Genomic DNA, 23,469 nt, shown 5'->3' with positions numbered 1-23,469 from the left:
CACTGGATTTAGCTCAGTTACTCCTCTAAGGAAGCCACAATTTATTTATTTTGACTGGAATCAGAAGGAAATTAAATAATTGGGTGACAAAGGTCATAAAATGAAGACAAAAATCCCAGCAAGTGCCTCTATGATAAGTGATTGCTAGATGAAATGTATCAAGATGTCCTGTGCTGCAGAAGAAAGGTTTTCAAGGGCTTTCCCCTTCCTTTCTTGCTGACTTGAATGGTAGCTCTAAGCTCAACAACCACTTTAAAGCCAAGTTCATGACAAAGACACAGCTGGCTCATTCCCATTAGTCCTTCAGACTACAGGTATATTCTAAAAACTGTCTAATTCCCAGTGCTAATTTAAACATCCTCAAAGCAATTCAGAGAAAAATAACCCAAACAGAATATAGACTAATGTTTGCAACTTTGAGAAGTTGTTTCATGACCTCTAAAGGACATAATTTGGTTATAATAATAATCTTAAAGCAGACCTGTTCCTATTAGCCATAGGAAAAACTTCTTTAAAGATGAAGGGAAAAGAGGAATTGCTAAATTTATGAATTTTAAGATGGAAGCTCTGTATCTGAATTAAAGGCCCAGACCAGTTCTATATCCACTGCTTTTTGTACCAGCTGTTCCAACACTTATTTAAAATAAACTGCATTTTACAAGGTAAACTCATCTAGTATCAACTTCTGTGTTTTAAAAAATAATATTCCATTGTCAGACAAGATGGAGAGTTCCCAGTGTAGTATCTTCTCCACCCAACAGTAATACAAGCTTCTTACTTTCCTTTTCATCAAGTTCAGAAGCTGAATTATTTAAGCTTGGTTTAAATCTCATTGCTAGTCCCTCAAAACACATTTTTGCATCTCCCACAATTTGTGAATAGGCCTTTAAACACCTTCTTGAATAAAAGGCAGAATACTTTAAAGAAACCTCCCCAGTGCCACACGTTCCAGCTCATACCATGCTAATGTCCCTGCTTCTACTTGCTGCTTTCCACTCCCATCATCATAATGGCACATTGGCCTTCTTGCCCAGGCCATACACTTGGAGGTAGTTTTGGCTTTTAAATCTTTCATTCCCATTTCATTTGAGAATGGACTTTCTTATCCTACATGCTGAAGTCCCAATTCTTGTACCTTGCATTTGACTACATTCAAATTTGGTGTTTTCAGCTCCAATATTTAAACTAGACTGCACAGCTTGCCTTGAAATACCAAGCTTATAAACTTTGTTCCTTCTTCCATGTCGTCTGCAAACATTACTATCAAAAACATTACAGCATAGTGTGCATAACTGACAAAAATATTAACTAGATCAAATAAAGAACCAATTTATAGAGGGTCTCATCTCCTCATTAGTAATATATTTAAATCTATTAGCCCAGCCTGTAGCCACCTAAGTTGATCCCTTGCATCCAAAGTAAGTGTTTAAAGTGTACGATATTTAGAACATTTTAAAAAACCCCAAAACTATGCTTCTACACTTGCCTTTTAAAATAGATTTAAGATCTTTTCAAAAAAGAGAGTCATTCTACAAGATCTATCTTTGTGTTCATTATCATAATTATCACTTTAGCCTCTAATTTTTTGTTGTTCAAATCCAAAAATCTTCAGCATTTTATTTGGAACTGACATTCATGTAACTAATCAATAGCTCTTCAAAATGTAATTTCTAGTGTTTATAAATTTGGAGTTAGATTGGAAGTTCTCCAGTATTCCTAGTGTCATATTTTCAGAAACTTGCTATTAGTCGTGCTAACAATAAGGGAATATTACTGTTGTTCATTAAGTCTTCACTGATTCATCTCATTTACTTCAACTTCTCATACACAGTAATAAAATGGAGACCATGCCTGGTATGACAGCCATTCAGAATATTAAAAACAATGCATTGCTTCACTCCTTGTCTTCTCCTAATGACGTGTTGCTTATCTTTTTTCTGCTATTTCAGTAAGATGCAATCTACACCTAACAGACATAAGCACTAGTGTTAGTGCCATGAATACTGAATGTGCATTTGCATATTTACCTGTGGACCACAATGAAAATTCTCACAAAATGCTTTGGGGCTCTCAAACCTTCTCTGATTATAATTTGAGCACTTATCTCTATTGATAAACTTCTGGGGGTCACATCCCTGCCTGTGCTCACTGCATCAGGTATGATACAACAGGCTTCAGTGAAATGTGGTGGCTCCTTAAGATTGGAATGGTAAGGAAAGTATTGTCTGTAATTTTAACTGAGATTTGAAACAGGAAACAAGTACCAGCAGAAAGTCAGTGCAAGTCATCATGTGGCTAAGATGTGACTTTAATAATGCAGAGTTAAATTATTCTCTACTCTCCTGGTTATATTTGTAGTGCTATTTTGTTAATGCTTCAAATTTTAAAATTTTCAATAAAAACAGTTTTTGTACAGAAGAGTTCTTTTCTAATCTGAGTAAAAAAATATGTAAACAAGTACATGTTTTGGACATTGTCAACATAAGCAATAGATAGTGAAACTTGGCAATGAAACTGAATTATAAATGAAGTGGGTTTCGGTGCATCCTAGCAGGTGTAAAAGAACAGTAAGTTGTTATTTTTAATTCCCCCAAGTCCAACACACAACCAGGGTGTGCCACAAAAATGCCCAAAGGCTCACTGAAGCTACTCAGGACAGTATAAAAGATGGTGTTACATAGACAGCATCAGTACAAAGCACAATTCCTCTAATGATTTAAAATACCTCAGTAATGTTTACCTTCATTCAAGTGCTGATCTGGTGTGGTTTGCATGCTTCATGTCCAACAGGGGCCTGAAGTCTTACAATCACCAGTTCCCTTGGCTGGGAATAGCCATTAGAATGTATTAAGCTTATGGAACATTTCCAGTATTCCTTCAGCATGCTCCTGGGAATAGCTTTCTCCTATTTCCAAATATCTTTGCAGTCTATCTGATATAAATATATAGTTATTAGAGAAAGAGGATTGACACAATCTGTGGATGAATGGAGAATAACAGACAACTTAATACAAGCTTTTGTGGGGATGAGAATTCATCATTTATACAGGCTGGAATTTCTTGCCTGCAGAGACAAGGAGCTTTGCACAGCTATTGTGTGCCAAGAGCTATTGATCGTAATTTTTTATTGAACAGAAACTGGAGGGAGTTGAAGTAATTATGGACATATAATGTGACATTCTCCCAAAGGGCCTTAAGCTTATAATAATCACTAGAAAAATAATTATCAAAGTTGTTTTAGATAATTTTGAACCAAAATCCTGCAAGCAAAGTGCAGAAAAAATTATTAAATTTTTGAAAGAAAGTAAAATAATAATCTTTAGAATAATTATATCACCTTTAGTCTAAAATATCATCAGGACATTAGTAACACCAGTAGCAAAAAAAATATATTCCTCCAAATAAATCTTTTTTTTTGAGAACCAGAATAAGTAGCTGAATAAATTGCAATATGTCATACAGTAAAAAGTGTTAACTTTTACTTAACTTTTACTTAAAACTGTACTAGTTTTAGTAGATTAAAATTCCTGAGTTTGTTATTTAAAGATTGGGAGTTTTTGTGTAGAATTGTATTTTTTCTATTTATTTTATAATAAAAAATAATTTAAAACATTGCATGAAACTATGTATGGGGTTTTTGTAGGAGGATGTCTCACTTTTCATCTGTCTTGAAGGTTTTGCTATTGAAGTACTTTCTGCTTCCTGAGGTATTCCCAGTGTGCACCTCTGGGAAGCTGCCTATTCTTACTGCTGCATTTAGCTTTCTGGATTGCATTTGCCAGCTGAAGTCTGAAACCATTACAAGCATAATTTTAAAATTTTTTTTCTACAATTTTTCAGAAAAGAGCACAATGATTTTCAGTAATGAAAGTGATGGGAGTATGCTTTCCTGCTTATATTACCAATTTTTGCAATCAGTATAGCTGAGAATCTACTATGCTTGGGAGCAAAAATTCCAAATTATTCAGTTTAACAGGGAATCATCAAATAGCTTTTGCAAAACCTATTTTTCTTCATTTGACATACACACATATAGATAGTTATTTCTCTGTCACTCTATACTTACATGTTGCAGTTCATGGTTAAAAATTCTGATTTCCCTGCAGATGCTGTAGTACAGGAACTATAGGAAGTATTTTTATTTTTATGACCTCGCCTCTTGGTGTTTCCTTGCCTGTACCCAAATGATCTGGAGATAAAATCCTGTCTAAGCCAAATCCAGATAACACAGAATAGGAAATACGCTGCCAATGGGAACTCTTTTCATCATGAGACATAAGGACTGATCAGAAACACAGACATTTTTTTATAGCTGCTTTAAAGGCATATGTGTGAGCTTATGTTTAGGAGAGGAAAGCACATATGCATGCTATGTTTACCATAAGAACCTCTTCATCTTTCAAATATGCTTGGCATCTACACTTCTGTTTTCAAAAAGATTGATGCATTACATATTCCAGTAACTTAAAAACCAAAACAAATTTCAGAAGATCTTAGCCTGTTACTGAAAAATCTCAATCAGCAAATATGAAGTAGTTGGGTTGATGAATCACCATACCTGAAGTATTTTTCCCCCAACCATTCTGAAGTAAAATTAAGTTGGAATTAACAAAAAAACACTAGTGTGTTGGAACAAAGCCTAGGCCTAATTTTACCTTTCAGAGAATTCAAAATTCTTTTTTCACGACTCTGTACATGTTGATTGCCTTGCAGTACTCTGTCTAAATGGTTACAACTAAAGAAAGATTCATTCCCCTCACTTACAATTCATGTTGCTCAGAGGGTATCCAGAATGCTTAATTTTAGAACTGACTACACAGTCAAGAGCTTCAAACGTGGAGAATACTTTCAATTATCTATGTTTTGATAATTACATTGAAGTTGTCTTGAGTATTCAGTATCTAAGCTAGTTTTGCTTAAATTTGCTGGAGTGTCTGAAATATCGATCCTAGATCTCTTCCTTGCTTCTGTAGCCTATTCTAATGCACTTTCTGAGTTCAATCTGTTTTTTCCTTCAGTTGATCATCTCCCATGAGACACATTTTGAAAGAAGCTACACTTGGATCAGCTTGGTATTCCTTAAATCAGATGTAAATTTGTCAAGGTCCCCTTGGACCACACATAATACAAAGTATACATTGATACTGGTGGTGCTTTCAGACTCTTTAAAATAGATTATTGATACACAGACTTGAATATGTCGGTAAAGGAGTCTGAAAGCAACAGAAAGGGCTGAAATGTCAACGAGGATTTTCTGGTGTCCTGAAGTGAAAAGTGAAATTTTAGTGAGCTGAATGGCTGTGTGTTAATTCTTCTGAGCTAAGCTTACCCAATTTCCTATGAACCTGGCATCTGTATGTCTAAATTTGTGAATTTAATGATCATGACTAGACAGCTTTGATTTAAAAGAAGAAGAAATATTTAGAACCCCTACATGGAGTACTTGTTTTGCTAAAAATATTATCTCAAGATCTCTAAGTTCCTACACACTGATCAGGAAGAAGCTGAGCAGCTCTTAACACCTACTGGCCCTCTCAGAAGACAGTTTCCTCTCTTGCAGCCAGCACTTCTATAGTCCTGACAAGCTCCAGGCACTGATTCACAGGTCAGCTTCAGTGGGATCTGTAGGCAGCCAAGACAGGAGTCTTCCAGCTCACTTGTTGTGACCTGGTTCCTCAACTGCCTTCCAGTTAGGAGCCCCCAGAGAAATGGTTTCCAATCATATTTTCTTTTTTCTCATTATAATCTGCTGTCCTATTAAAGCAACTGACTCATTCATAGACCAGACTAGTAGAAGCAAAACATACACTACAAAAAACTGTTGCAGAGGTGCTTTGTTTGTCATGATTTGATCCCACTTCTTTTCTACCTGTATCTTTTCACAATATTTTTATATCTCTTTCTTTTCTCTACATGCTTCAGGTCATTCACTTCCTATTTCCTACTTTTCCTTCCATTTTATCATTTATTTTTAATTACAAATTCTCCCTCATTTGGCCAAATCTTAACATTTAACACTTTGTTACTATTTATGAAGCCTTCCAAAACCTGGTGACTGTGCTTGAGATTCTGGAATGAAAGGGACTGGAACAAGTATAGCTGTGAACACAAACCCAAACACGCCATGTAGTAATTCTTACCTGAGAAATCATATTAATAAAATCATACACATCCTATTTATAAAATGCAGGATAGTATATTTCTTTTTCCTCAAGAGAATACCACATTTGCATGACCTATTATTTCCCTGTTCTCCCCACCTCTCCCAAGGAAAATCATAAAACTTTCTGTCTTATGGAAAACGAGGCACAGACTTGTCAGAGATCCTAAGTAATATTATTCCTCTCATGCTATTCACTATGCATCAGCTCTGGCTTGTCTTGCCATCCAGAAACTCATTCTCTCTCCTCCCGAGGAGCTTAACGTGCAATTTGATATCTTTCAAAAGTGGTTTGAAACCTTAAACAAGAAATAAGAGCAGTTGGGACCAATTGTTCTGAACAGTGAAACCTGTCACAGTGCATATAGCCAGACATGCTTTGACAGTTCTTTCACTCTGAACTGGGTAATAGGAAAGTCAGTAAAGAAATGTTGTGTAACCTGCCTTGAAGCCCATATTCTCTGAGTATAAAAGAATTTGAATAAATCACAATGAAAACTGTATTTGTTGTGTAGGAAAAGAACAAGTTGGTTCTGCTTATCTTCTAAAGCAAGCTCCTCCAGGCAGGGACTGCATCCTTGTACTTTTTACAATATCAAGTGTGCAGTAAGCACTTAACAATTAATAACGAATTTTAAGTAAACGCAAAACTTGCAAGAGGTGCCAGACTGCCATCTCTGGAGAATTGGCCTGTCTATTTATATAGAGAATAGGCAGCACAGCATTGCAGGCTTGTTTATGCTGCTCCAAAAATGTACTAATTCATTTCACATAGGCTGCTGAACAACCATCAGATGGTAACTGCTCACAATCACAAAAGTCCGAGAAAGATTTAACCTGCTGCCTTTAAGTTCTAAAGCTAACATTGGGTGTATCTCATTTCCAATCAGCAGAATGAAGTAGCAACCTCTATTTTTTATTGGAATTAACATCAATTCAGGAAATGAAAGGTTTTTAAGACATGCAAAGAAATATTAAAAATAGTATTAGAAGAAATTCTATTTACCAGAACTCTGTTTAAGTGCCTTAGTAAGTGAATTAAAAGTAACTTTTTGCATTTTAGCCCTATAATTTTTGTTCATTTAATTATAAGGAATCTAGACATGGTATAACTGACAGTATGCAGGATGCTTAGGTAATGTCTAATCATCCTCTTTGAATTTCTCCTTTAAAACACCTATGCAATAAAATGAAACGTACGAAAACCTTTCAAAAGAAAACCAGAACAAAGTAGAATGCTTCATTCAAAGTTGTACTTACCAGTAATTCTTTGGATGGTAAAATCAGGAGACAGAAGGAACTTCTTCAATTCTATGCTGAAGTCAAAAACAAAACAAAAAAACTCCTGAAATTACTTCCCTGTGTCTACATCATTCCAGAGAACAAGTTCACATCAGGTGCTCTGCAATGAATAAAGCAGCAGCAAATCAGGCATATCTCTATCACAGCCACCAAAATCAAAACTCTGTCTTTCTCATTAAGCAAATAATGGAAAAAATGGGAATAGTAGGGTAGCATTCTGCAGAGGTACTCATCTGTTTTTGCACTGAGGCAGGTAAATAACGTCAATCTGACCCAAATGAGCTCCTGCAGTCCTGCTCCCAAATGCCTGTATACTCTGAGTGTGATGGGTTCAGGCACAACTGCATTTAGGTCTAGGTCTAACTATGTCACCAAATGCTGATGGCACTTGGCTTTTACATGTAGCACTGCTTGCTGCCACCCCAGTCCCTCCCCACTGCTGAACCTACTGGAACCAGCCTGTTTTCATAACACAGAAGTCTCAGGCTCCCTGAACCTCCCCACGTGGCATGTATAAATGTACACCTCTCCAGCAGATTTACTATGTGGGTTTTTAATTACCAATAAAACACAGCTCAATGTCTGTCTGTTTTGATTACAGGAGAATAACTTCACATTTTGCTCAATTACCCACTCTAGGAGTCACCAGCCTGCAGCTTTTCTGCTACTATTCCTGGCTATTCCTCAAGTTACCAAGCTCAAGCATTGCTTTGCATGGCACATGTAATCAGCCTTTCAATTCTGCCCTGCAAATAAACCAGCAAAACACAACTAATAAGCACATGCCTACCATTCACTTTGAAATAATAAATCCACAGGTACTGTTCTTCATCCTTTTTTTGCTCCCATTTAATCCCCAAAATATTGTGACCATGAATAATACTGCTTTCTTTTTTTTTCTTTTTTTTTTCTTTTTTTTTTTTTTTCTTTTTACTTATTGAAGTTCATTATTCAATTAGTTTGCATTCTGCACTTGGAACAAACCCCACAAAAGCTGAAGAGTCACTATCAGTATCTGTTCCTACACATGTAAGAAATAGCACTGTGAGGTTTGTTACTATTTACTACAGTAACACAGACATTTCCCTGAGTCTGTGTAGTGAAGAAGACATTTTAGCTAGTTCATCCCTCTGGCCTTCATAGCGTTAATTTATTCCAAAAGCCTCTAAGGAAGCAGAAATTTATTGAATTTCTCAATAGTCTCTTAAAGGCATCAACCATATCAGTGGATTTCTGAGAGCACAAACTGCAAAGGTTGCTGTCCTTACACCTGCAAACTGCTGCAGAGCATGCTGGCAGCCTGCTTCCAAAATCTAACCCCCTGCTCAGCAAGCATACTGCAGAATCAACCCAGTCTCCTCATTTAGCCCCCAAAATCTTTGAACATTTCCTGAGCCTGGAATAAGAAGCAGTAATTTCTTCCACTTTACCAGCATTTGTGAAGAGACAGGTGATACCTAATTTTTTTCAGTCTGATTTTTTTGCCATACTCATGAGTCTTGGCAGAGAGCCCACAGAGGAAGGATCATTCTATTTATTTGTAGGGGAATCCTGCTCTGATTAAATCCTTTAAAGCCAAAAAAATATCCTTTCTTTCAATTACTGAGGCATGTATAATTACATGACATATTTATGAATTAGGTTAATCAAGTATTTTCAAATGCATGGCTCAAGTATTCATATCAGAAAAAATGGTTATTCAAAGAAGCCAATTAATGTATATTCTTTATCAAAAAGTATACTGCTGCTATCAGCTGCATTTCTGAAATTTAATGATTGATAAGGTTTTTGAGACAGGGAGAATTTCTCATGGTTATTCACAAATGCGAAATAACGATATCACGATGACTTTAAAAAATCACCACCTGGGAATCCTTCCATTCAGCTTAGGTAGAGTTTGCTTCCTGATGGCATGACTCAGTTTGAAAAATTGAGGCAGCCAAAAGTGATAAAAAGCCATTAGAGGTGGCGTGGCAGGATGCTGGAAGGAAAAAAACCTACCTCATGGGAGATTATGTCTTAATATTATTATTATATGTCCTGTCAGACATTAGGAAGTGATTAAAAATATAATAATCCCTAATTTTGACTATGAATACCTGAAGAAAAATTGGTGTAGAAACTGAAAAAATCAGCTGCATGGTAATAAACACTTACACAGCCTATTTTGTAAAAAAAATCATGGAAGAGCTCTGGAATTCAAAGATTTATCTTTAATTGAATAAAGACTCCTTTAAAAAAATCTCTTCTGATCCTTGGAAAACATGGCTATGGCAAAGGCAGTTATGCATGAAGCACTTTCAAGTTATGCAAATCCTCAAGAGGAAATTATATTAATCCCCAGATGCTATGCATTCTTCACTAATCATTTATTATGCATACTCAAAGCACAGAAAGCAACCCAACCAAACAATTTTAACTTTTTTTATGAGTCAAAAAACTCACCAATTTTCACAGAATAAATAATCCAGGGACACACAACCAAAAGGTGCAAGTCAGTGTTAAAGGGGAAGAAAATTCACTGACTGGATGTCATCTTAGTCCTTACCCCAGATTTTATACAATTCCCTCATACCCATCATATCCCTTGTCTATGGTAACTGCCAAACCACAGTACTGGGTCCTCCTCCCACCTCACCAGGTCACTGCCTCTGCCTTAACACACCCACCCTTCTGCCATCTCACTTTGTCTCTGCCAAGGCACATTTTCATGTCAGACAAAAATATATTTGATTATACTACAGCAGAGTAACAGATGGAATTCCTCTACACAGAACTGCAGCACAGCCCTCCTCTGAAACAGAAGTAGCCTGTGATTAGTCTACCTTAACACCCCTTAACATTCACTGGTAGAGGACAGTGTTTTTGGAAGCTGGAATAGCCAGAATGAGCACATCTCAAGAGGTGGCACTATGTACCAATTTTGGACTGCATTGTAGCCATACTTAGGTCTTATTATTTGTGGCAACATTGGGTAGGGAGAGATATCTCCCAGGAAGGGTTACAAAGAAGTGAAGCTGATCAGCTACACAACTTTTACTTCCCTTATGGGCAGATTAAATGACTGGCTGTTAAATCAGTAGCTACACGTGGAATAGTCTACTTTGGAGGTGACAAGTAAAAGGATGACTTGTGACTCAGATCTACCAGCAGCAGAGGCATGGAAAATACAGCTATGTAATTAAAGATTAGTCCTGAGCATATTTTAATAATCATTATTAAATTTAGGGATGAACATAAGACTCTGTATGAGGTGACACACCTAAACTACTGACACAGCTTAGAGCAATACAGTACCAGACAATGGTGTTTTCTAAAAAATCCTCTTAGCAGAACAAAAAGTTATAAATAAACTGAAACTTGAAATATTAGGTATACACAGATGAGTTTTCCATTAGTCAAAAAGAATGAAAGTTTCAATACAATGGTGTTGAGTTTCTGAGTTTCTATACATATCTTACACTTTTACTTGTGGGTTTTTTGAGGTGTTTTTACCCCAGGATCTGAGGTTGGGTTTTTGTTTGTTTGCTTTATTTCTTTGTTGTTGGGGTGTTTGTTTTTATAAAAAGCACTATTTCATAACTTAGAAACTATGGTAGAGGCAAATGAATCAGAAACATATAACCACACAGTCCTTGAAGTAGTGTGAACTGAATGGAAAAATTATCTAGGTTAAGGAAAAGCTTTTTCTGTTCTGACTGAGTTTTTAGTTCCCCCATCCAGTCTGTTGGAGAAAAGTATAAATGGTTGTTCTAACCAGGGGGAAAGGACTATTTCTTTCACTTACATTGCCACCTTATGGCAGTTAAATATGTTTGTGAAACTATGGCCTAATTTAGCCCTTCCACTTGACAATTAGTAAGGATAAGCCACTTTCAGAGATGTCAGCTGTCAGAAGTGCTACTGAAACAAAAATCACACTGAGTCACCAGCATCAGAACTTACTCACCAGAGATGTCAAGAATTCTAAGAAGAAAAAGAGAAAGCCACAGAGATATAAAATATACCTACTTAAATGAAATTTTGATTGTATGATAAGTAGGTTTATAAACATTACAGCTGTCAGAATTACTTTTACTATACTCACACTGAATCAGGAGAGTCAAGATGAATGCATTGTAATTTAGGGAAGTAAACTGGAATGCTGGAAAATAATTTAAAGTCTACAAAATAAGAAAATTATTTTGCATTAATAATAAGTAAAGAATGAATTTTTTTCCTAAATCACTCAAGATCAGGAAAATTCACTTATTGGTAAGATTTGAACCTGATTTCCCTGTGCCCATTCACTATCCAGCAGCTGTGATAATATGTCTCTTTCATAGACCCTGAACATTGAAAGTATCTAACAGCACTATAACAAATCCTTTTCATAAACACTGCCATTGCTTTCCTGCATTGCCTTTCACATCTGAGTTTTGAAGAAGTGAAGAAATTGCAAAAGTGTGATATATCCTGAGCCTGGAGTACTCTTTAGTTATATTGGAATATAAATGTGGCCATGTTTTAAAACTTCTTTCAAAGTCCCAAACAATTGCAGTTTCTAGAAGTATCAAGGAATGGCATTGATAAAAACATTGACCTGAACCAACTCCTCTGCTCTCTGCTACAACTAAGATTAGGAAAGGGTAATGATATGGAATGCTAATTGAAATACACTATTTGTGATTGCAACAATTCCTCATAACATGTCAGTGTAACTGACAGCAGTAGATCTAGATGGTTTCAGACAAATCTGCAGTAATCCCTTAATATATAAACTGAGCAGAAGCAGGCAGAAACTCTTAACCATGCACGTTTTAAAAATAAAAAGAAAACTGTGCAATTGCTCAACCTCCTACACTAAAGAATTCTAATTGATATCAAGTTCATATTTTCAGTGGACTCATTATTTTTTGACATATTGTTTTCTTAATACTAAATTAAACCAGTTAAGCTAGTTCAGTCTTTGACAGACAGGAACAGAAGTTACTGCCCCACTTCATTCTGTTCCTTTCCTTTATCCTTCCTCTTCTCAGCTCCTTGTCAATTTTCTGAACTAAAAAGTTTTTTCCTCTTCCTTTCCTTACCTTTACTTATTTTGCTCATCTCACAGCCTGGTAAACAGAGCAGAAAAATGGGATGGAGAAACCCTGCCTCGTCTACATCAGAGGTTTCTGGTTATGCACTCAAAGCTCTCACCAGTGCTCAGGGTAGAGAAGGGACTTGCTGGTTGTGCTTTACAGACTTACTGAGGCATTAAGATGCTGAGCAGCTGTTTGTGGCTGAAAGAACTTTCTTCCTGTTTGGTCACTACCATGGCTTACCCATTGCAAATGAAAATCAACAAGCTAGAAAGAATCAGAAAGCAATTGACTGGTCAGTCTCTCACCCTGGGAATCACATAAACCTTGGATTAGCTTGATAATACCTCTGGTGGCTTTTTGGCATTAATGTTTTTTCACTGTCAGAATGGCCAGAAGCCAGTCATATTCAAGGAAGGTTTTTCACACCAGCATCTCAGTTGTGCTCAGAAAGACTAGAAATTTAGTAGAAGTTTAGATTACATTATTCCAAATTAGTTATAGATTAATAAGATATCAGAGAAACCTTAAACACCATGAAAAAAATTTTAAAGAGCTAGAGAAGTTCATAGGTGAAATTGTCCTAACATTTAACTGTAGACTTAAAACTGTTAAGAAAATGCAGTTACACCTCAAGAAACTCTCACAAGGTTATCAACAAACCAGATATTTTACAAAAATCCTTATTACTTTCATCAGATGGGATACTTCTTACAGAGATAGAACCAAGTTCTCTATGCAAAAAATATAAGTAAAAGGAGGAAGTAAGTTGTTTATCAGTCTCTGAATATCAAATTTATCTACCTCTGCTTGCAGTTAAATGGGACATTTTAAGGTGGTAATTTTGCAATGTTTAACATTATTTAAAATCACTTCTGAATGTCCTTTGTCTCTAAAGGGGAGGTCTAAGTACTGTGCATCTTTTTTTAAAGATTTCATACACAAACTTGTAATTTTATGTGGAATAAAATTACCTATAAAACCTAAAAGGTCTTGTCTCTAATTTTTTGTTTATAAGCACCAATTATCTTCTCTCTTCAGTCTTTAACATTTATTCTAATTGCTGCTGAAGTCTATTTGTTAATGAGATTACCTACCATCATTTACTGATGCAGTCATATGTGCTGCAGCTGATCCAGTTACTTTTCAGCTCCACCATTTGAATCATCTTCAACAATAAATTGATTTGTGCTCTTCCTGCTTGAAAGGCAACTCTTCTGTCTTCCAGACTGGGAATAGAGCAGAAAGGAAAAGGAGACAATTATACTCTACAAGAGCTGCCCTAAAGTCAGAAAAGAACCTCTGTGTAGAGGAACATACTTACATTCTCTTCCTTTAGACTTCCACAAATATACTTCTTTAAAACCAGAGACAAAAGACCTTGTAGACTAAATGCAGCTCTGAAGAATGCAATTTTTTATTCTACGTCCTATGTATGAAGAAATACTGAGGAAACACTGAGGAATCTTTTCAAATGCAGTTCCTTTGACTTAACAATGCAGAACTTTTAAAAAGCCAAGAATTTCACAGGTGGTTTTTGGACAGTGTATTACAGACAATGCTAGGAAGGCCTGCAAAAACAGCCTTTTTCTGTCCTTCAGAGGAAAAAATGCATTTTATTTTACTTCATCATGGATTTTTAAAAGAAGTGCAGTTTACCACATCAGTCTGAATTGCCATGTGAAACCTTCATCTCATGGATGTGAATACCAAGTAATACAGAAAAGTTGAATCCACATGCCTTCCTATTATGCATTTTCTCTTTTTTTCTTAATAAAATTCTGAGAATTTTAAAACTGCAAAATTATTAAAGACATTTATATAGTAATAGATGTGAATAAATAGGGTACACAGGCATAGATGTGTTTTGGATATTAACAGATACATAGTGTATTTTTTGATCCTAGCTTTTAGTATAAATTATTCTCTCTGATCACAAAAGTAAAACACTTCTATGTGTAAGACAATAATTTCTAATTGTACTCTGCTGCAGATTTTCCTTACTCCATGTCCTGTGGCACAATCTTTTTTTTTCAGAGTTCATCAATTTCCAATGAACTTCTGCAAAAGACTTTATATTAATAACTTTTCACTAATACCAGCACTGTAATTTCTTTTCCTGTCACTTCTTCTATGTAGCTTTTGAAACTTCCTGTTAGATGTTCTTATACGTAGTAGATTTCAACTGTGAAAAAAAGGTTTTAATCCTGGAATACAAATAGAAAAATCATGTCAACATTGTATTATGTTGTCTTTATATGTCATTGGTTACTATCTTTTCAAAGCAGTTTCCTTTCCTTGTTCTTCTAGTATTTATATAAAAATAACAGAATTCTAAAAGATCAATGCAACATAGATAAATGAAATTTCAAATAACTGTTTTTCAAATAAATGGGAAAGCAGGAGTGGTAAAGCTGCAGAATTCATGGTGCTCTTCAACATCACTCTGAAATTTTTTTCTTGGATGTACATGCAGTTCCAGACAGAGGCTACCAGAGGCCTGCATTTATCTGCCTTCCTATTCAGCATCACATAAATCACACTCAATTTCCAATGTTACATAGTTAGAGCATGAGCAGCTGCTTTCCATCTGTACAAATAAATTTACAAGTATTTGCAACCATGCTGCAGCAATCATTGTAGGATCACATTTGACAACCATCAGGGCCATGAAAAAGAAAAGAGAAAGGGTATTCACAATGTTAATTACTGGAGAAAATATTTTAACTTTTTGCCTGCCTGAGACCATGAATTTGAGACCACTGCTGGCATAGTTCCATTTACATTATGCTGTGGATGCAGCTGCAATTTTTACTGAACACTAGATAAAGATATTAATGTAAGTATGGCTGCAGAATATGAGCATAAAGCTACTATACAGCTTAGTAACCAAGAAATACCACATGATAGGTTGCCATGGTATCTGCAAGCATGACTTTTTTATAAAGAAATATTGCAAATAACAATACAGCATGTAATTCTCCGACCATTTTTAAACACTACTGTTACAGATACTACTTTGAAAATGAAAACAGTTTATTACATTCCATTTCAGATACACACTTTTTGAGAAATATATTGTGCTTTTATTGTGTTTTTAATCAGCTGTCACATTCCACAAAGATTATTATCAAGATTGCTGTTAAAGTAGCATGCTTTTAAGACAATAGAAAATGGAAGTGCAGATCATGTCTGGAACTGAATGGTTTGATTGTTATAAATTGTTTATGAAGTGTCATTCCCTATTTTCATCAAAAGCTTTTCTTGCAGCAGTCATCATATGTGCTTCAGCATGCAATTTTCCCTCTCCAGAGGGATGAGAATGTGCCGCAGTTTACTTTGCTTGGGTTACACTGCAGTGTCTTTTTTTTTTTTTTTTTTTTAAGGCAAGCACTAGAATAGGTCTCTTTCCACCGTGCAACAGCTCCCACTGATCAGCCAGGAAAAATAAATACGCTGAGTGACAGAGCCTGCATCCTGAATCACATTGAAAAAACCTAGTTGTGCTCTGAGAATGAAAGAAATGGTACCATCCCCCACTGAAAAAGATGTTGCTAATGCAGAGGTTTGTGAGCCATTAAATATTCCTACACTGCAGGGATTTCAGATTATTTCTCCTAATGCCTTACTGAGTTAGATAAGCATTTCTGAATTTATGCTATAGAATGAAAATCATAAGGATTTTCCATGTCCAAAAAATCCCCTGCATTTTTAATAATACTTCATTATATATATTATATATATATTATATATATATATATAGATCACTGTTTACCAAGCAAACAACACAGATACTTTCCTACGTGATTCTTTGAGAAGGCTGGGGCTGTTCAGGGGTGCACCATGGGATTAGATGAATAATGCTTATTAAGAAAAGTAAACCTAAAGCTATTTGAGGAATTCCCACTGCATCAAAACCCTTTAGCTGTAGTTTAGAAAGCTCAGATTAGCATGGCAGCTCTTAGCCAAGGTGGTATCAGGTCTGGATGCCTTACAGGGGACAGGAATACAAGACGCTGCCGTTGCAGTCGCACAGGTATTGCCAGCAACCCTCTCTTCGCACAAGCAGAGCAATGACCAGGCTGTACCAAGCACACGATCAGTGCACTCTCCACAAGGCCAGGCTCTCCCAAGGCAGTGCCCGAGGTGTCCCTGTGTTCTCAGAGCCTCTGTCTGCAGGCACAGCCCCCAACAGCTGCACCAGCAGCCGGGAGATGCTCCCAGAATGCAAATCCTGCTGGAAAACACCAACTAGCCCAGCACCTGTTCAGGGCCTCTTCATGAAAACAAGCAAGTCAGCAATATCCCACCTCTTCCCCTGCTATCTTCTCCTTTTCTCATTTGTACAAGTGGTTTGTGTGAGGGATGCAGGGCTAGCCTTGTCCTTACAAGTGAAACAGTTTTGTTACACTGCTGAGCCAGGCCAGGATTTGAAAATCTCAGAAACGTTCCCGTACAAGTTTGGGCTATGTTTGGGGCTTTTTTGGAGAGTGGGGAGGGGAGCTGGAGGTTGATGACACCATCACAAAGTAAAATACACCTACACTTCCTAGGTTAGTAAGAGAGAGTAAAGAAAGCTCATTTCTTAGGCAATTTTAAGGGAGATTGTCTCAATTTTTCCTTCTCTGTGAGCTTGGACAGTAAGAGAGTGCAGTGTCCTACTGCTCTAGGAATTTTGTTGAATGTTTTGCATAATTATGTATGAATGACCCATTACCTGAAACCATTCTCTTATATCACAACTACAACACAAATTTATTTTATACCTTCAGGTTAAGGAGGAAGTCTGCAAGTCAACTGTGCCTTCCACAAGCTTTTCACCTTTGAGGTATACTGGAATAATCTCAAAGAAATATAGAAGTATCCAAATTTATTCAAATATATACACTTGGAATCCAAAAATATATTAGTTTTTTTTGTAAAGGCCTAAGATACCACATTTGAGATACTAAAAATGGAGGGACTCCAGTTGGATTATTGGTTCAACAGTCATAAATTTAAAAATAATAGAAATTTTAGAGTGTAAAATTATTTTATAAATGACCTTATATATTTCTGTGCACTACCAAAATATTAAACAAATATTTTATGCTTATTCCACATAGAATTTTCAAGTGAACTACATACCGACTTTATTCTTTAAACAGCAATTAAGAGAATAACCAATATTTTTTAAAAGTTCTTACATTATTACATTATTACGTAATTATTGTTAGCAACTAGGATATTAAACACCAGCTATTTTGGATTGAAAAAACCATTCATATTACTTGAAATCAGATATAGTTACTAAAAACATGCACATTGTCCTTCAAAGCACAGCACAGTTCAGGTTTAAACCTGTATAATTAACAGGTTTTTTCCTGTTAGTTATATTGACTCAAGTATGAAGCAGCTACTGGTCACAAAAGAAATGAGAATACAAAAAAAAAAAGAAAAAAGGATTAATTGCCCCATGCCCAGGTCCAATGCACACACTGTGCCCCTTATCCTGCCACCTGTGTGTGGCAAGCTCTTGCCAGGGACCATGCCTGAGAGCCCCAGCAAAGGCATCATTGGCTTGATAAATGCTGTGACACGGCCACTAAAACCTCTAACAGCTCTTGTTCCCTTCTCCTGGCAAGCATGGATTTCTGCAGAAGGAAAGGGATTAAAGCAGCTCTGTTATGCCCCCATGGGGTTATTTTGGTGACACATCTCAGGTCACCTATCCCAGGGTGAGCAGTGTCTACAGGACCAGCTGTGGAGCCATCCTGCACTGGATTTGCCCAACAGAGAATATAACTGGAGCTCTTACTGGGCAACTGAAAAAATTGACAAAAAGACATAGCTGAAATGCAGGTTTTTTTCTAAATTCTAAAAAAATTCATCTGGTCAGGACAACAACAGCATTTCATCTTGACGGTGACAAGTTGATACTGATCTAAGTCATGAAGCAACGTGTGATCTAGATGTCTAAATCACCTCACTGCTGAAGTGGCTGCCCCTTAATTTTACCAACCATTACTAGTTAATCTTTATAAACTCCATACAATAAAAGACAAGGACTAAAATAATTACATAAAAAGGTTATCTTTATTTTTCTGGGTTGTTAGCAATGTAGTTATTTTTTGGTAAAACAACTTCCTGCATGCAGTTCATCAATACACTAGGAGCCAATAATTTCTGTAAAAGCAGGAGCCCATCAATATTCTAGTTCTTTTGAAAGAAATGCAAAGTGTTGCACTGCCCATTGCACAAGTTCACTACTCATCCTCATGAAGGAAGATTTTTGAATAACAAATTATATTTAAAGTGTTTCTACTGCAGTGTACACCAATAAGCAAAGCAGACAGTGTGAGATTAACTCTGGGGAAAAAGCAATGTTGGCATGACCAAGATTACCCTGAAAATAAACAGACATAAAAAAGGCCTTCTATCTTGTTTCACATAAAAAGACCTACCTACGGATCTGAAAAAAATTGTACTGTCCATTGGCTTTTAAATTATTCCTTATTAACAGCTGTTTAAAGCAATTAGCAGAAATTTTCAATTACACATTGTATCTTAGGTTTCTGAACAGTGTCAAAGTGTCAAAGACAGCAATAAAAATTAAAACAACAGGAAAATACGCGTAATTCTTATAGCAGGTATAAAATGTTATAAAATAAAACTATTTTTAAAATAAAAGGAATATATGTTAACATTTTCTTCTAGCCCCATATTTTAAGCCATCTGTTTGTCCTGTATAGTCCAGTACCTTACTGCATATTTGCTGATTACTACACTCACACAAAATAAAATCTTTAATAGCAGCAAACTATTGCTTACTGGTATGAGGAATGATGGTCTTGTCAAACAGTTTTCCTTTTTACCACTCACATTTCTTCCCATGTTAAATTTTAACAGCTGTAGGATAATAGCAGCAAGCATGCATCAGTTAGAGCTTCCAATTATTTGAAGTATCACAGAATATATCATAATATCTATTGAAATGTTGTAAGCTAACTTACTTAGCTTACTTACTCAGCTAACTTAACTTAGGGTACATATTTGACACATATATGGTAATTAGGTCATTGTTTCTTTGTTCAAAAAGGTACCACTGTGTAAAACAACTGATTAAATAACAGAAGGTATTTTACTTACATGTATAGTGTCAGCCTGAATGAAAAAAAGCTCAACTAAACCCCAGTGCAGGACAAAGCTGATTTCAGTACATCTTTTTGGTCATCTCAGCTCTCTACAGAAGGTTATATTAAAGTGGAAACCTGACTAAGTTGCCAAGGGGATGTCAAAACCACCTCTCTTGTGTATTTTGTGTTTCTATGATCTATCCTTACCAAGTAAGGAAATTTAAATCTGAGGTATATATTAAGGTAGTATTTGTCCCCTAAGTTACTCTGCTATCAAGTTATACTCATAGCTTTGATTTTTTCCAAAGTGGGATACACTTATGAGAAATAAGAAGTGTAAATAAAATATGGAAGCTACACACAATATTACAGGGTCAAAACACACCATTAAAAAAATATATAATTTCTCATAGGAAGAATTTGGCATTTGTAGCTTTTCTGTGAAAATAATTGTTTGAATGTTTCAGGAATTATGAGCCATTTTGTATATGAAAGTAATTTTTTTTCATAGCTTCACAGTTTCCAAACAGGAGCTCTATGTAGCATCTTTTATTTAAACCACTGATCTGAAATGGACAGTACAATAAATTAAGAACTACTAGAAGATAATAAAAATAAATATATTAAAAGAATAAGTTACTAACCTCTTCTGTGAGAATTATTACCTTGTTGGATTTACTGACAAATTCTCTGTCTGGACTCTGTTGTTTTTTTTTATAGTTTGCTGCTTCTTTGATCTACATCCTGAGGTTTGATAATCTGGAATCCTGGTTTCTCTGCATTTAGAAGTAGCTTGAGAGAACTATGTTCATATTATGATGCCATAAATATATATTCCTGACATTTGTGTTTCTCTGCACATAAGAGTATTATTAAGTGTTTATCTAAACAAGAAGTATTTAGATTTTGTTTTCTCAGCACGCCAGAATTAATAAAGCAATATGTTATTAAAGCAAACGAGATCATGAAAAAGAATGGACACACATGGAACACAGATAGGAGATGAAATGGACACAGTGGACACACTTATTCCACAAAATTACAGGCTTATTAGGATCCCTTAAGGGTTCCTGTAGTCCAAGTAGAAATTTTGTGTCCCCTCTCATTTAGTAAGAGCTAATAATCAAAACTATTGCTCTGCAAGTTTGTTTCCCTGTTACAGAACAAGAGTTTACTAGTGAAGGATCATTGTCTTGGACAGGCACTGAGTGCAGCAGGGGTAAATATGTAAAAACTTATAATTTTGGCATAATCCTCCAGTAAGAGTGCTACTGACAAAAACATCATATTTTCAAGCTTGCAAACATTCATCATGGACAACTTCTGCCTTTTACTTTTTCTTTCCTCTTCTGTCTTTTCCTTTGTCTTCCTTTTCTGATTTGTCATCTTCATATTTTTCTTTTTCTGGTTTCGTGACACTATCATAGGAAGGCGGAGCTGTGGTGGATGCAGACATATCCATTTTCTCTGGAGATGAGTTTTCACTCAGCTTACCAACAATCATATCTTTTTTGATAAGCTGATCACCCCCATCTTTCTGATACATAAATGAAAGTTTCTTTACCGACTGTCTTAGAAGATGACGTCTGTAAGCACGCTGAATGATAGTGGCAGAAATTTCCTCCTGCTTTCGTTTCAGTGTGGTTGTAATTGGTTCATAGGAAGCTTTAGAAGGGTTGGATGCCATAAACCGATCTTCCATCTGTATTCTGAGAGCGTCCATCTCCCCACTTTCCCCTAACACACGCTTTGTGAAAGCAAACAAGATGTCAAGGCAGTGAATTCTGTCACCGCTCACCACAGGTAGATCCATTGCAATAAGCTCGACTTTGTTTGGTTTTGGTATATGAAGAGGAGGATCTAGAGAAGCTGCAAAATCAGACAGTTTGCTGTATTCTATGAATTGTGTTGCACCAGGATCATATTTTTCCCAAACCTCGTAGAACATCTCAAAGTCATCCTCGCCCAAGGGTTCAGCGCTTTCTTCAGTAGCAACACTGAAGTTCTCCAAAATCACAGCAATGTACATGTTCACCACTACCAGAAAGGATATGATAATGTAGCTGACAAAAAAGAAAATCCCAACAGAAGGGTTACCACAGTCACCTTTCACAGAGCTCCCTGGATGAGTTTTGTTAGGGTTACAGTCTGGCTCCCCACTGTTCAGAATTGGGTTGAGCAAATTATTCCAGCCAGCGGACGTGGTGATCTGAAACAGGCAGATCATGCTGTTGCCAAATGTTTCAAAGTTGAACATGTCATCAATCCCATCTTCTTTCTTGACATAGGCAAAGTTGGACATGCCAAATATTGCGTAGATGAACATGACCAGGAAGAGCAGCAGCCCAATGTTGAACAAAGCAGGAAGAGACATCATCAAAGCAAAAAGCAGAGTGCGGATTCCCTTGGCGCCTTTAATGAGGCGCAGGATTCGACCAATTCTGGCAAGTCGAACAACTCTGAACAAAGTGGGTGATACAAAGTACTTCTCAATCACCTCAGCTAGAAACATACCTGTGAAACATCAAAATAAATTAACAGAGCAAGTTTTTAACACAGATTATATTTTCCACAAAAAAAGTATAAACACCTCTCCCTCAAGTCTAGTTATGGAGATAGTGGAAAATATAATTGTATATATATTTTATCTAGTATGGATAATTTTAGAATTTTTTTCCCTGCACTTCTAGAAAATAACCCCAAACATAGAAGTATGACAACTGATCTAGAATTAATAAGAAAGATAGCACTGTCAAGTACGCATTTCATTTCCTAAATAATCAAAGAAAATAAAATTAAGTAACTCCTCTAATTTGCACAACTTGACAGAGATAAAGCATTAAATACACATATATTTCATTTTGAACATAGTAATTTCTTACCTATTATTGAAAGAATAACAACCACAAAATCAAAAATATTCCAGCCAATGGTGAAGTAATAATAACGGAGTGAAAATATTTTGAAGACACATTCACCAGTGAAAATGACAACAAAGACCAAGTTAATCCAATACAAAATATTTTGCATCAGTTCAGTCTGGTCATCTGTTTCTATCATCATTGTGATCATGTTAAGACAGATTAGAACCATAACAGTGATGTCAAATGCTTGCTGTGTTACAATATCAAACATCAGACCTTGCAATTTGTTCTGAGGAGAGAAGAAAGAAAAAGTTAGAGTATTTTTATGTAATAGACATCTGTTTCCACCCTCCTATTTCACTCCTCCTCTCCAAAAATATACAACCAAGCAAAAGGCTCAAAAATCTAAGAAAACTATTGTCCAGTAATTTATATCCAGCTCAAAGTTTTCCCCTCAAAACCCAACAAGCTTGCATTTCTTCACATTCTTAGATTCTCTGCTCCTTCAGGCATAAAAACAAATGAGAGATTTTTCCTGCAGAACAGATACATGTACATTTCAATTCAGAATGAAGGGATAATTTGAATAAGGCTGAAACCATCTTAGAGTTAAATGGGAAATTTTGTTATAATTAATGTAGTGCTGAAATTTCTCCCCAAATACAGATGATATAAGAATAGCATTATTCTTACCACTGGCCGAGGTATAGGTTTTTGTGGTTTCTTGGATCCCAGCTTCTTCATTGCATTGTAGTATTTCTTTTGTTCTTCTGTCATGAAAATATCTTGACCTCCAAGGTAAATTAATAAAAGAAACCCCAAATCTGATTACAGTCAAGTCTTTGCATCCATTAATTCACAGCATTGCAGAATATAGTTTTAATGTACCTTTTATTCATACTTACACATTGTTACCAAAACCAAAACATAATAATTATTTCAAAGATTATTAAGTATCTGATGAA

The 23,469-nt window shown here is 35.9% G+C and overlaps 1 protein-coding gene across 12 annotated transcripts in view; it reads right to left on the bottom strand.

Moving 5' to 3' along the window:
- Positions 1-18,605: 18,605 nt before the first annotated feature.
- LOC130255472 (sodium channel protein type 2 subunit alpha-like) overlaps positions 18,606-23,469 on the bottom strand; it is a 42,421-nt gene continuing 37,557 nt past the window's right edge. For all 12 annotated transcript variants that reach the window (XM_056496190.1, XM_056496198.1, XM_056496189.1 and 9 more), the window contains exons 24-26: positions 23,198-23,302; positions 22,523-22,793; positions 18,606-22,154 (exon numbers count right to left, since the gene is read on the bottom strand). In XM_056496190.1, the coding sequence (XP_056352165.1) occupies positions 20,971-22,154; positions 22,523-22,793; positions 23,198-23,302 (1,560 nt within the window). In that variant the 3' untranslated portion in view covers positions 18,606-20,970. The remainder of the gene's footprint in view (positions 22,155-22,522; positions 22,794-23,197; positions 23,303-23,469) is intronic.

Source organism: Oenanthe melanoleuca, chromosome 7 (genome assembly GCF_029582105.1).
Source record: "Oenanthe melanoleuca isolate GR-GAL-2019-014 chromosome 7, OMel1.0, whole genome shotgun sequence".
NCBI classification, from domain to species: domain Eukaryota; kingdom Metazoa; phylum Chordata; class Aves; order Passeriformes; family Muscicapidae; genus Oenanthe; species Oenanthe melanoleuca.
Note: the sequence above shows the minus strand (reverse complement) of the source record. Positions and strands in the feature narration are given on the sequence as shown.